The following is a 12,783-nucleotide window of genomic DNA, read 5'->3' as shown; positions in this document are numbered from 1 at the left end:
TGTGTGTGTTTGAGAGTGTGTGTGCGCTCTGCGGAGGCCTGTCCTAGTTTCCTTCCCCTCACCAGGGAGCCGGAGGATCCAAGGACTGACGCACATCACCTGACAGCCGCCCCACTGCTCCACGGCCCTGCACCGTGTGTGTGTGTGTGTTTGTGTGTGTGTATGTGACGGAGATGGAGTGTCTGAATTTGTGTATGTGTCAGAAGATGTGTGTGTGTGTAATAGAGAGAGATGTGAGAATGTGTTAGGAAATCCATCAGTTGGAGCATCATTCTGTCTGTGTGAGTGCTCACATGGATGTTGATGTTGAGTGTGTGCGTGGGTGCTGACGCAGTGAGAGAGTGAATTTTGGTGTACTGATCCCTTGAGGTGTGTGTGTGTGTGTTAGTGTGTGTACACCTTGGGGCAGAGTGGAGAAAATGGTGTCACATGAAGCTCGGAGACAACAGAGCTAACTGCGCTCTACTTAACCTCAGCATGGACTGACGCTGTGTGGATGGAAACACATTACCTGGTGATGTAAACTCATGAAGTTTCACTGGACCTGTGCTACATGTACAGAACACACAGTAGTGTAATTCACTCTGTACAGTAAACGCATCATAATTCAGTGGGACTGCTTCAGGCCAGATCTGACTGCAGAGACACAGAGTTGCTCAGGATAAACTCGTGGTGTTTCCACAGGTGGAGGAGCATTGCTGTGCAGATATGTTTTTTTGTTGTGGACAAAAAAGAACCTTTTGTATTTTATTGCTGTGCATCGTGTCTCCTCTCTCCCTCTTTTGCCACGCTCTGTGTGTTCTCAGCATTGCTTGCATTTCTCTGAATGGGGCCTTAAGCTAGCGGCCACGTAACATCTGTAACGCCGGGTTTCTATGAGAATGTAGTTCTCCTGTTTCAGTTTGCGCAGCTCAGGGTGAGCAGGTTGTTTTCCAGGAACTGATAACTTTTCTGTGGCTTTTGTTTTCAGCAACCAGCTACTTCACTGTGCCACAGTCGCAGAGGAACAATCCTTCCATTTTTAGATCACACCAACTTTCTTTTAATCCTGCAAATGTCTAATTGACTGTGTCATGCATGCTGTAGATGACCTTTGAATTATGTCACTGTACAAAGAAAATGATTTTTAATCCAAGCAGTACCATCACTGGAATGCTTCAAATAGGCTTCATACTGGTCAATACTGGTTATTTAGCCATGAAATGATTAGTAACTTGGCTGATAGAACTGTTGATGAACTGTCCGGACAAAATATTTTTGTCTCATTTGAGTTTCTCTGAATCAAGGTCATTTCTGACATTTTTATGGTGTACGCTGGACATTTTATCTGGTTTAATCTGTAGCTTTATCTGCTCAGGCACACAAGGTTCATTCTCTGCATTATTGACAGATGTTCTCATCTCGCTGTCTGTGAAACAGATGACTGCTGATGACACATGGGCTATATATAGCTTTCATATACAGTCTGTGTTAGAGTTGAGTTTAATATCATTTGGGAAAAAATGCTTATTTTCTTTTTTGTCGAGAATTAGCGGAGAAGACATCAATCACATGTCTGTCAGTTGGGTATGAAATTACCGCCAGCTGCCAGTTAGCTTAGCATAAAGACTGGAAACTAGAATGGCTCTGATTGATTTTGTTTAATGAAACAAACAAACAAACAAGACACTAACTAAACACTGCTCCCAGCCAAGAAATAAGCTATATGTCTTTTGCTAAGCTAAGCTAACTGGTGAAAGGCATCACAGCACCCAAACTAAGTGTTAAACAAAAATACTTGATAATTTACCAAATAGTAGGGATGTAACGATACACTCAAATCACGATTCGATACAGTTCATGAAACTGGGTTCATTCTTTCTTCTTTTTAAACAAATTATGGCTGAAAAAGGTAACTTTATTTCTCAGACAAACATCTACTAAATATATTTTCTCTTATATTTTCTTCACCAAATGAAATCATCTCTTTCTATTTCTCAGGTAGTGTATAAACTGTGCAAAACAATGCATATTTTCTTTCTTTTGTAAAAGTGAAACTGAAGCTATAACTATAACAACTATGGAAAAATGCCTAGTGTCTCTTGCCATGTCTTATTACATTTTTATTACAAATTTCTGTTTTTGGCTTTAATGATGATCTGTATTGGTGCTGTTAGGTGGATTTTGTTCTCTCTCTCTTATTGTTTCAGAGCTGGCTAGCTGTTTTCAACTGTTTCCAGTCTTTATGCTAAGCTAACCGGACATCAAAGCACCCAAACTAAGTCTTAAAGAAGAATACCTGATCATTTGCCTTGTCTAATTACAATAAAGAGTTGAAACAATAGTTTTGCAAATTGTACTCGTAGCAGTCAAACTCGTTTAGCAGCTGAACTTCCACCTACACTTGAATTAGCCAACTGTCTCTGCACAACTTTGATACCATCTATTTTTAGAAGGTGAAGGGTCACATTTGATGATTCGTAAAATATCCATAATCACATATTTTAAATCTCCCATGACCACTTCAGTCCATACCTTATGAGAGGCTGATAGCATATTCATAGTCACACAGGTCTATAGGCGCACACACTCACAGGCCTGTGTGCTTTATTAAAAAAAACTGTCATGAATATCTTATAGGCTGCTAATGCTGTGTGATACATTAGGATCTGAACACATTAAAGTTTTAAAAGCACATTAGACTGGAAAAGAAAGAAGGGTTAGGAGGAGTGACAGAGAGGAGCGGGGTGGGAGACAAAGAACAAAAGAAAGTGACTTAAAAACAGATCAGAGGTAGTTTATATTTGTACGTTTTTATAGTTTATGTCTATTTCTGGTGTGAGATTCTCGGCGGTCAAATTTCCTGCTTAGGCTGGCAGGTCAGACACGTCAGAACAAAGAAACGAAGCAAGCAAGGAAAGAAATGTAAACTCATGGAAGACATCGTGACAGTAATAGAAGAGCCAGCAGTAGGAGGTGGTGCTCTGCTATTAGATGAGTTACGGATGAGTGATATGTGTGTTTTCAATAATTCAGTGTGTCTAATCTTGAGGGCTGCGCGGCTGAAGGGTTTTGAATTGACCCTCCTGTCTCTCTCTCTCTCATAATATTGCTGATCTGCGAGTTTAGAGTATGAGTAGTTTTAGTTGGCCCCTCTCCCTCTGTCCTTTAGTTAATGCTGCTGACCTATGAGTTTGGCCCTGTCCCTGCAGAGACCTACCTCCCACCTGAAACAGCCTGTGTGTGTGTCCATGTGGGTTTGGTGCTGCGTCAGCGTTGGTGTTTCACATTTGAGAGGTCGTGACCCCGCAGCCTGGACTACACTTGTCTTCATCTGACTGATTACATATTAACACCCTGGACACACACACACACACACAGTCATTGTGGTTGAATGGTCCTTTGACCCCCGGTAAGGGGTGAGTTGTTCTCCCAGTGGTTGCAGGGACCTCACCCAGGTTATTAATACAACACATCCGAGCCCAACACCCTCAACTTCTTACCGTTTCCACTCTCGTCTTCAGCTTCCTCCCAAGAATGACCAGTGCTCACATTATAATCTGTATTTTTATAATACTAAAGTAAAATGTGTTTCTTTGTGTGTTCTACCTCAGGAAAGCGGCTCCAGGAGTGGGTGTGTGTGATTCTGTGCCTCTTCCTTTTCATCATCAACTTCTCCTTCCTTCTCCTGCACTTCTCCACTGTTCACATCTACAAGATCATCCTCGGCATCGGTGAGAAATAACGTATTCATAGAGAAACTGAGGCTTCCCCGCTTTAAAACCACCTTTCAAACTATGAGAGTTATTGATATAAATCATTTTTAATAAATGTTGGAAATCATTTTCTAAACATGCCAGTGCAGTCCAGTCCACATGAGGTTTTCGCAACACTATTGTAAAATTGTGTTTGGGTGTTTGGTTGTGAATCTAATAACAACATATGTTATTTCTACTTTTTATTGTGTCTGTTTCTGTGTTTGTGTGCCAGTGCTAGGAATAGTGACAGCAGACTTTGCATCGGGGATGGTACACTGGGGGGCGGATACCTGGGGATCTGTGGACATCCCTGTTATTGGCAAGGTGAGCACACACAGTACACACACACATACAGACTGCCAGACTTTATTAAACAGCTTCTAGTAATGTGCCATTAATCTAAACTACTGGACAAAGTAAAGTGTCATTTTCCTCACTTTCCCCTGAAATCGGCCACAGCTGAACTGGCTCATCGATGACAGCAATCAATGGCAGTATACTAGAAATGAGGTACACATTTTTGGGCCAATGTAAAAATCATTGTTGTCTCTGTTTTCTGGGATGTAGTTCCCTGTGTCAGGATTATTCCACCAAATATATCCTCATCAGTTACAGCCAGATCATTCAGCGGGTACATGCTTAGAAGGGGAGGGTGAGTGGATGAGTTATCAGTTGTTTGCAATCTGCTACTTTACCACTAGACGTCACTACATCCCACACACTGAACCATTAACAATAAACATTTACCTTTGTAAATCACCTGGCTGTGACATGCAAACAAATTTGGAAGCCATTACACACAAATTAACCATCTCTCCATAATATTTATAGTAATGATTGTTTTTGTCTATGGAGTCTGGTGGCGAGAGATAGCGATATTATGCCTTTTCTCTTTCTCTTTATCTCCGTAGGGATCCTTTCCATAATGTTGTCACACTTAGAATAACTATCTGTGCAAAAAACAGTCGGCTTTTATTGGACGAACTTTGATGGGTGCCTTTGTTCCCAATAATTAGCTTGTGTTGCTGCTGCCATTATAGCCCCTTTTGCAAATATTTGAACATCTAACTCAGTGAATTGAGTTTAAGTGAGTTGGTGATTGTTTGAAAGAGTATGGAAAGACAAAGAAAGATTTTGGTGAGTTATATTTTAGTTTTCCGATTATTTTTAAGGTAAAATGACTGTTAATGGACTCTTGTGGGCTGTAGTGCCCATTGTGCAACATCTAGTAGAAAGTATGAATGGAAAGGTTACAATCAATCATATGGCATTTTCTGAAAAGTCTTTTAATGGTTTTAAAAGAATAGTTTGACATTTTGGGAAATATGCAAGACTCCAGGAAGTTGCGCCGGGCCAATAAATAGTCCCACACATAACCCCCCGCAAGAACATAGCATGGCAGTTTTACACTTCAGTTTTTGGACGCATTATAAAAAACTATATAACTAATTAATTAGGGAGCTTTAGAGGAGCTGGTTGGAGTATTTTGTTACCTTTGGACAGGGCCAGGCTAGCTGTTTCCCCATCTTTCCAGTCTTTGTGCTTAGCTAAGCTAAGTGGCCGCTCTCAGTACCTTCATATTTACCATACAGACATGAGATGTATCAATCTTCTCATCTATATCTCAAAAAGGTAAATGAGTGTACATTATTTCCCAAATTGTTAAAGTATTCCTTTAACAATCCATCAGATTTTATTTGACACTTTCACCACTAGCTTTTTTTGTTGTGTTTTTAAGTCACTTGCTTGAGGACATCAGTTTATGCTTTAATATTTCATACAAACAGTGATGGTATCTGGCAGTGAAATTAGATTCTTTTGCTATTGTGGTCAACCTACAAGTCAAGCCCTTTGGAGAAAATATAAGAATATAGCAAACACTTCTGTGACCCAGTGAATTATGGACCACAGAGAAGATACTTTACCGTACCTCCAGCTCAGTATCCCCTCTCTGCTGAGGCTGCATCACCATGGCAGCATGGTGGTTGCACCTTATTCCGCCGAGCCTCAGAACTGCCATAGTGACCTGGAAACTAAATGTCACTGTCTCACTGAGGGATCTCCCTGTAGACAGTAATGTCCATGGTCCCCAATACACACATGACACACACACCCACAGAAATGCATACACACACACCCACTGACAAATGCTGTGAATGACCTCACCTTGAACCTCCACAACCTGTCACGGTACAGTGCCGGGGGACATGTGTGCACATACAGTATGTATTTAGGCATGAATAAAGATGGATGCACATACACTTAATCCTCGCATTAAAACAAGTCACCTGCATTAATGCACACACGCACACATTTTTGCCATATTTCCCACAGCCAATTAGAGTAAAGGTTATCCTCATTTCAGCCAATTAAAATCAGTGTGATCAGGTGCAGCTTGCAGATTGGTTCATGTGAACTTTAGTTTTGATTGATGAGATGAGAGTTCAGAGTGTGTGTTTTACTCTCATACTTCTTCTATTTATGAAATATTCATTGATAATTAATTAGTGGAAATGTTGAAGCTGGTGTGTGTTTTGAGACCCGAAGCATCCTAATTATAACGATAGTTATCAGTTTTGCTGGACCCATATATTATCAAAGTATGATTAATAATGTTATATTATTCACTATTTAATTAAAGCTGAACCTCACATTACTACAGCCTGCAGTAAAAAACACTTATTATTAAAGTGAGTTATGTCCATATGTACTATATTATCATGCAAGTAGTAATAGTATTTTAGACGTGTGTGTATTGTCATTATTATAGCAAAGCAGTACTCGTGTACACATTTATTGTTTAAGTCAAACATGTCACACTCAAGGTAAGTGTTTAAGATTTACTGATCACCATATTAAAAGTAGCACCACACAAACTAGTTCATACATTCATACATGAGTCATTAAATTATATATATATATTATATAAGCTTTGGCAACCCATAGAAGGGGTCCCCCAGGGGACACCCAGGTTGCGAACCACTGGACTAAATTACTAAATGATGTCAGCTAGATTCATACCTACTTTTACAAATGATTGACTGTTAACTTTGATACATCTTTTTGCCTGATAAAGGAACATCTTTTTAAAGTTATGTTACAGCTTGTCATGCTAGAGTGACTTCCTGTTCACATAACTAATTTCTTTTGATTTTCTTTGATTGCATGTGCTTCAGATCTTCATAAGCAGCCCATTTCTAATATTCTTAGTCTTAGTCTTTATTTGCCAAGTCTTCTTAAGTTTTAATGGAGAAAGAACATTTTCATAATTCACCTTTTAAATAAGTTTCACAGAATTTAAGAAGAACTTCACCATTAAACTTATTAATGGTTTTATGAAAAGTTGAACCCAATCCTGGAGAGTACTGACTGTAATTTGACATTGGTGGTAAAAGTAGGTAAGTAGGAAAAGGGCGAAAAAGTTTTGGTTTCTTTCTCTTGCATGGTCAACATGACCCTTTGGTGAAAAACCATAATCAATTAGGAACAGATATATATATACATATATATATATGGAGAGTTAATATTTCCACAAAGCATACTGTTGAGGTTTTGTCATCACAGCTTTGATTTAATTTCCTTTGCTGCATTACAGTCTGACACTAAGTGGCTCTAGCATATTGACTGATCTCTTTAGTGTGATGAATTCCAGTGGTTGATGTCATTCTGTTTTGATTTAGTGTTGATTGGGCTTTAATGTGGCTGTTGTTCTGTTACTGTGTCACATTACTGTGTCTGGAACTGTGAGCTAACCTAATGTATGTAGTTATTTAGATAACAACACATTTGTATACATGCACTGTACCTTTAGTAGATTCAAAAGATTTTTCAAGCCCTATATTACTTTCTGTGTTCGCTGAAGGTACTAAGTGGCTTGATGTTTATTTATGATGTGGCATTTATTGGGGTTCGGGGTAGTTGCTGGGACCAAAGGCGCTGCAGCAGTCACAGATTTGCATGGTGTGTTTGACGCTGTAGGAGGCTCCTAATAAAGACTTGGACTGGAAGAGAAGCACAGACCTTTGCATAGAACAGAGGGATGGCAATAGGCAAGGGAGAAAATATGTGTGTGTGGAGACAAAAAACCAAAGCATATACCTCAGTTGTGTTTTTGTGTCAGTGAGACTGAGAATAAAGCAGGCCTGTGCCCCCAGTTAAGGTTAGTTTGAATATCAAAGACGAGCGTGATGGAGAACACCTGAGGCTAATAGTGGTTGCAGTTATAAAGCTAAACCAAGTATTTGAAGCCAGTGTCGCTCTTTGTTATTTGTTTGTTCTGTCCTTTTCTTGTTTTATGTCGTTTGTGTATGCATGTGCTGTGTATGTGTTTGTACTTGTTATATTTAAAGACCTCCTTAAAGACGTCGCTCAGGTTGTCCTGCAGACACCATGTAGAAGCATTAATGCAGACACTGCACATATGGACTCCTGCCATACGGTAGTCACAAGGGGATACCTAACAGTCATAAGAGTCTGCTGTCATAGTATCATAAATAATATTTCCAGCAGTGAAGGCCATGGAGCAGTAACAGCTGCCAATGGAAACTGCATTTTCTATCTGTCAAAGTCATTGGCTCAGTATGGTCAGTATGGTCTGCAGAATCTGAGCGAACATTTTTGCTGTCAAGGTCACAGAAAGGACAATTAATATCTTCAGATTTTAAGAACATTTTTGATTTACACATAAAACATGTTAATGGAATAATAGGTCATGGAAAAACCAAACGCAATATTGCAAAAAACATAACAGTTGTCTTTTAAGCTCTGTCAAGGTTGAAGACACATGTAATGTAACCAGCACCTCCTAGGTTTGATTTTTGCCAGTTGCTATCTAATAAAGGCAAACAAAGTTCAAATACAGCTTGATGTTGACATATTTCTTTTGCAGTATTCATGCTGCCACTCAATATTATATTTACCTCTACTTCATCAATAAAAGCCCCCAAAATGAACATCAATATATTGTGTCAGAGGAATCTTAACATCCCTGGTTTGATTCTAGACGGATGACACCCTGCTCTGTATCACTGTAGCGCCTGATAAAAACACCAATTTAAAAAAGCCCATAAATACCACATTAACTTGGAAGCAGCAGATAAATTCTATGATGTATTAGAGTTACGTATTCTCTGTTAATTATATAATCTTCTCATGTTCTCTGGAATATATTTGCATAAAGGTAGTAAATGGAAACCTTCTATTTAGACAAAATATCAGACATTGCTTGTATTGCCTGTCGCTTCTGAAGTTCATTGAAAATCTGAAACAATTATAGCATATTCACCATGCCTGCTGCAACAAATGATTATTTTTGTTATTGATGAAAATGCTGATTATTTTTTCAATTGTTTAGTCAATGAGACAACAAAAAATTGTGAAAAAATGCCCATCTCAGCCTTCCCCGAGCCCAAGTTCACATGTCAAAGTCCAACACTCAGACGTTAAGTTTACATTTATATATGACAAAGAAAAGCAGCAAAAAAAATCTCACCTGAGAAACTTGAACTGGAAAATGTAAATTAAATGATTATCAAAATAATGCATTTTTCTGTACTAAGGCTGTACTTCTTACTACCTTGTACACCGTACTCTCTGTAAAGTCTAAATGACAATCCAGTTTGTTATAAGAGAGCACATTGTGAAAACACAATCACAGTATTTTCCCCTGGGATTATTAAAGTATTTCTGATTCTGATCATAATATTCATAAACTGCCTTATGTGTCACCACACATCCTTTAATTGCAAGGTAATGTTGCTCTACCTGAAAGTTGCATGTAAAATTCTCCCATGCTGCTCTCTGCTAATGCTCTTCTTTGGAAATTGTACAACAGTGATTTGCTTTGATTTGAATCCTTAAAAGCCGTTTCACTCCCCAGTACTTAAACTGCAACACTTTCTCAAAAAGTGCTCTACGTTCTCCCAGCAGTGTTTAGAATTCCTTGGTGAGGCTTTGGGCCATGCTGTTTTTTTGTCGTCATCATGTCGTTGAGCTTTAATTGACTCAACAAGGATTTAACAGTCCTCTAATGACGCCACTTTGAGGACAAAGTCACGCTCATTAGTTCCCAATGATGCTCGATTCACATTGAAATTTGCCAGATGTGCTTACAGTTTAGGGATATATGTTTGAAGATGCTTCTTGTTTTACTGCTTCTGTTCTGCAATCTTTTAGTGGCATCAATACGTTTCTCCTTATGTCAATTTCCCTCTTTCTTTTTTCTTACATCTCTAACAAACATGTCTCTTTTAAGGCGACTCTCTAGTGAGGCTGAGCATCGAAGTAGAGTTAATTGAATGACTTTCTACTTAAAGGCCAGAAGGGGAAAAGGGGAGTGATAGTAAGAAGAAAGCATAGATAGAATTTTTTGGCAAAAGAGAGAGAGAAAGAGAGGGAAAAGAGAAACCAACAGAAAGTGAGATGAAAATACAGTATAAAGGTCGGGAGGACAAAAAAAATAAGGGGGTGTGAGGGCGTGTCCGTTCAAGCAGTGGGACAGCGTTGGTTGCTGGGGCGATGGCCGATGTGAGCTGGTGATTAATGGACGTCGTGCGAGGTGGGCCGTTAAACGGTGTGGGATTAGAGGACACGTAGGGACCGGTGGTGCACCGTTAACTGGGAGCGCTGATGCCGCCCTGCTCGGCACGACCTCCGCAGCTTAGCCGGTCTTTCATCTGGCTGAGGGCTGCGGCGACAGGAGGGGGGTGACGGGAGAGGAGAGGTGGGGGAGAGGCAGGCGAGAGCAGAGATGGGTACATAATTGTGCAGATATCAACAGATAGTTTCTGTGTTTGCAGTGGCACCTACCAACACTGTTCGCTGATAGGCGTGTGTGATTGGTTAGAGCAGCTAACACGACAATAATGAGTTTTCATGCTGATGCTTCCATGGCTGCACACACTCACACACACACACATGCAGGGATGCACACTGTGGAAATACAGATGCAAACCTTCCTTTTTTTGCTTTTTCCACAGAGGGAAATAAATTACCTTTATCCTGTGTGCGTGTGTGCGTGTGTGTCTGTGTTTCTTTTTGTCCTCTTTTGTGCTTCTGAGATTCAGATTCAGTCTTTCATTTGAGACCCCCATGCTCTCACAGACAGGTGTCTGCCTCTGCACAGTGCAGGTGGGGTTTGCAAGCGTGTGTGTGTGTGTGTTTTTGAAGCTCCCATTTTTGAGTTTGTGTGGGGCATCCATGGGTCATTTATGCTTATGAGTGTGTTTCCGCAAGCCAACTGCTGTTCTGTGGTTTATTAGGATGCTGGATATGAGCTTTGGGGTTGCGCATGATGCTCGACACCGCTGAGTCGTGGTGTGTGTGCGTGTCTGTGAGTGTGAGTGTGTGTGCATTTGATCTGCATTTGTGTAAAGACTGTAAACAATGCTTTCCAGTGTCTGTTTTGTGTTCCGATTTAAAGTGAATGTAAATTAAGTAGAACATTTTCCATGTTTTTGTTCCATTTAGTGAAAACTGGATGTGTGTATGTTTAACTGAAAGGACAGAAACAGAATTTTCCTAAATTATTGTATCTGGTCTTCAGGTTTAAATTGTTTTTATGGTTGATTTTAGTCATTTCAACCAGGTATAAGCAGGGTTGGGTGCGTTACTTTTTAAAGTTAATTTTAATCTGATACTAATTACCTGTTAAAAATTGTAGTCTTAATCCAAGTATCACAACATTAAAGTAACACAGCTGGATTACTTTCCGTTACTTCAACACCAAATATGCAAATAAAGGCAAAAGAAAAAATAGTAAAAGTAAAAGTAAAAGTATTGATGACACAACAATGCAAACTTTAAGAAAAAGATGGAAACAAAGCATTTGCATTTTGCTTTTACCATAAAAAATGTGTCTCTTCTCAGGGTATTTTTTAAAAGAAATATTGAGGTATTTTAAAAATGAAATCCTGCTAATAATCCCAATTTTTACTAAATCTAACTGTAATCTTTTAAAATTGCAATTTCTTTTTGTATCCTGATTCCGTAACTCAGTTACATGTAATCCACTACTCCCCAAGCCTAGGTATAAGACATTCCTCTTTTACACCTGTAAAATGATTTCAGAATAAACCTGTCTATCGTCACTGTTGCTGATTAGATGTTGTTTCAGTAGTTAAACAGCTCTGGTCTCATGATTGATTCAAGATTTAAGTATTTCACATAAGAATATGAGTTAGACATTATTTTGCAGCTATAATTCCTTTCTCTCTCTCTCTCTCTCTCTCTCTGCAGGCATTTATCCGTCCATTCAGGGAGCACCACATCGATCCAACCGCCATCACTCGCCACGACTTCATTGAAACCAATGGCGACAACTGTATGATCCCCATCCTACCACTGGCTCACATGGCCTACAAGTTCCTCACATGCACACCAGGTAGCACACACACACAATTTAATTTCCTCTGTAGCACAGAAAGCACGAACACCACTTAAAAACATGCATGTAAAATAACTGGAAATACACACATGGCAGATATGACAAGCTTTAAGAAGGAAGAGAGGAGGAAGAGGAGTGAAACCTGCTGTTGTGAGCATGAAAGTGTGGTTGCCCGAACTCTGATATTTTGTGCTCTGTATGAAAAATTTTCTCATTCACATTTTTATCACCTATGAGTGAGAAGCTTGGGGGGCGTAACACCTGCAGAGGCCATCCCCCGAGATCTCACCCCCTCTGAACAGATGCCCCAACAAAACAGTGGGAGTGCACAACACTGCCAACATGCTTACAGTCACATTGCATAAAGCTGTAATGAGACTGTAAGGACTTCAGAAGATCAACTTTATCGGGACTAACAAAGTGTAGCAGTGACTTAGTGTTGTAGGATGCCAGATGTAGCTCATACTGTGGCTGAAGAGTGGCCACTGATCATGGTAAGCATGGGGCAGTTTCAGTGGTAATCATGTGCACTGACCTTACGAGTGCAGGGCAGCAGGGGAGGAACTGGAGGAGGAAGATCAGCAGGGGAAACAGAACAACCTGTTATTGAGGAGGTGACATATCCACCTGTCATGTCTGGACTTCAGCTCGAGCCAAAAGGTC

General features: G+C 39.8%; 1 protein-coding gene across 1 annotated transcript in view; it reads left to right on the top strand.

The window, feature by feature from the left end:
- si:ch211-212o1.2 (uncharacterized protein LOC492735 homolog) overlaps positions 1-12,783 on the top strand; it is a gene marked incomplete in the record, with an annotated part of 35,571 nt that overhangs the window by 14,835 nt on the left and 7,953 nt on the right. Inside the window, 3 exon segments of the mRNA XM_035665839.1 lie at positions 3,594-3,713; positions 3,970-4,061; positions 11,973-12,117. Of these exon segments, the coding sequence (XP_035521732.1) occupies positions 3,594-3,713; positions 3,970-4,061; positions 11,973-12,117 (357 nt within the window).

This window comes from Morone saxatilis, unplaced genomic scaffold (genome assembly GCF_004916995.1).
Source record: "Morone saxatilis isolate NCDOM2014 unplaced genomic scaffold, NCSU_SB_2.0 Contig2, whole genome shotgun sequence".
Lineage (NCBI taxonomy): Eukaryota > Metazoa > Chordata > Actinopteri > Moronidae > Morone > Morone saxatilis.
The sequence above is the reverse complement of the archived record's forward strand: the minus strand, read 5'-3'. Positions and strand labels throughout refer to the sequence as shown.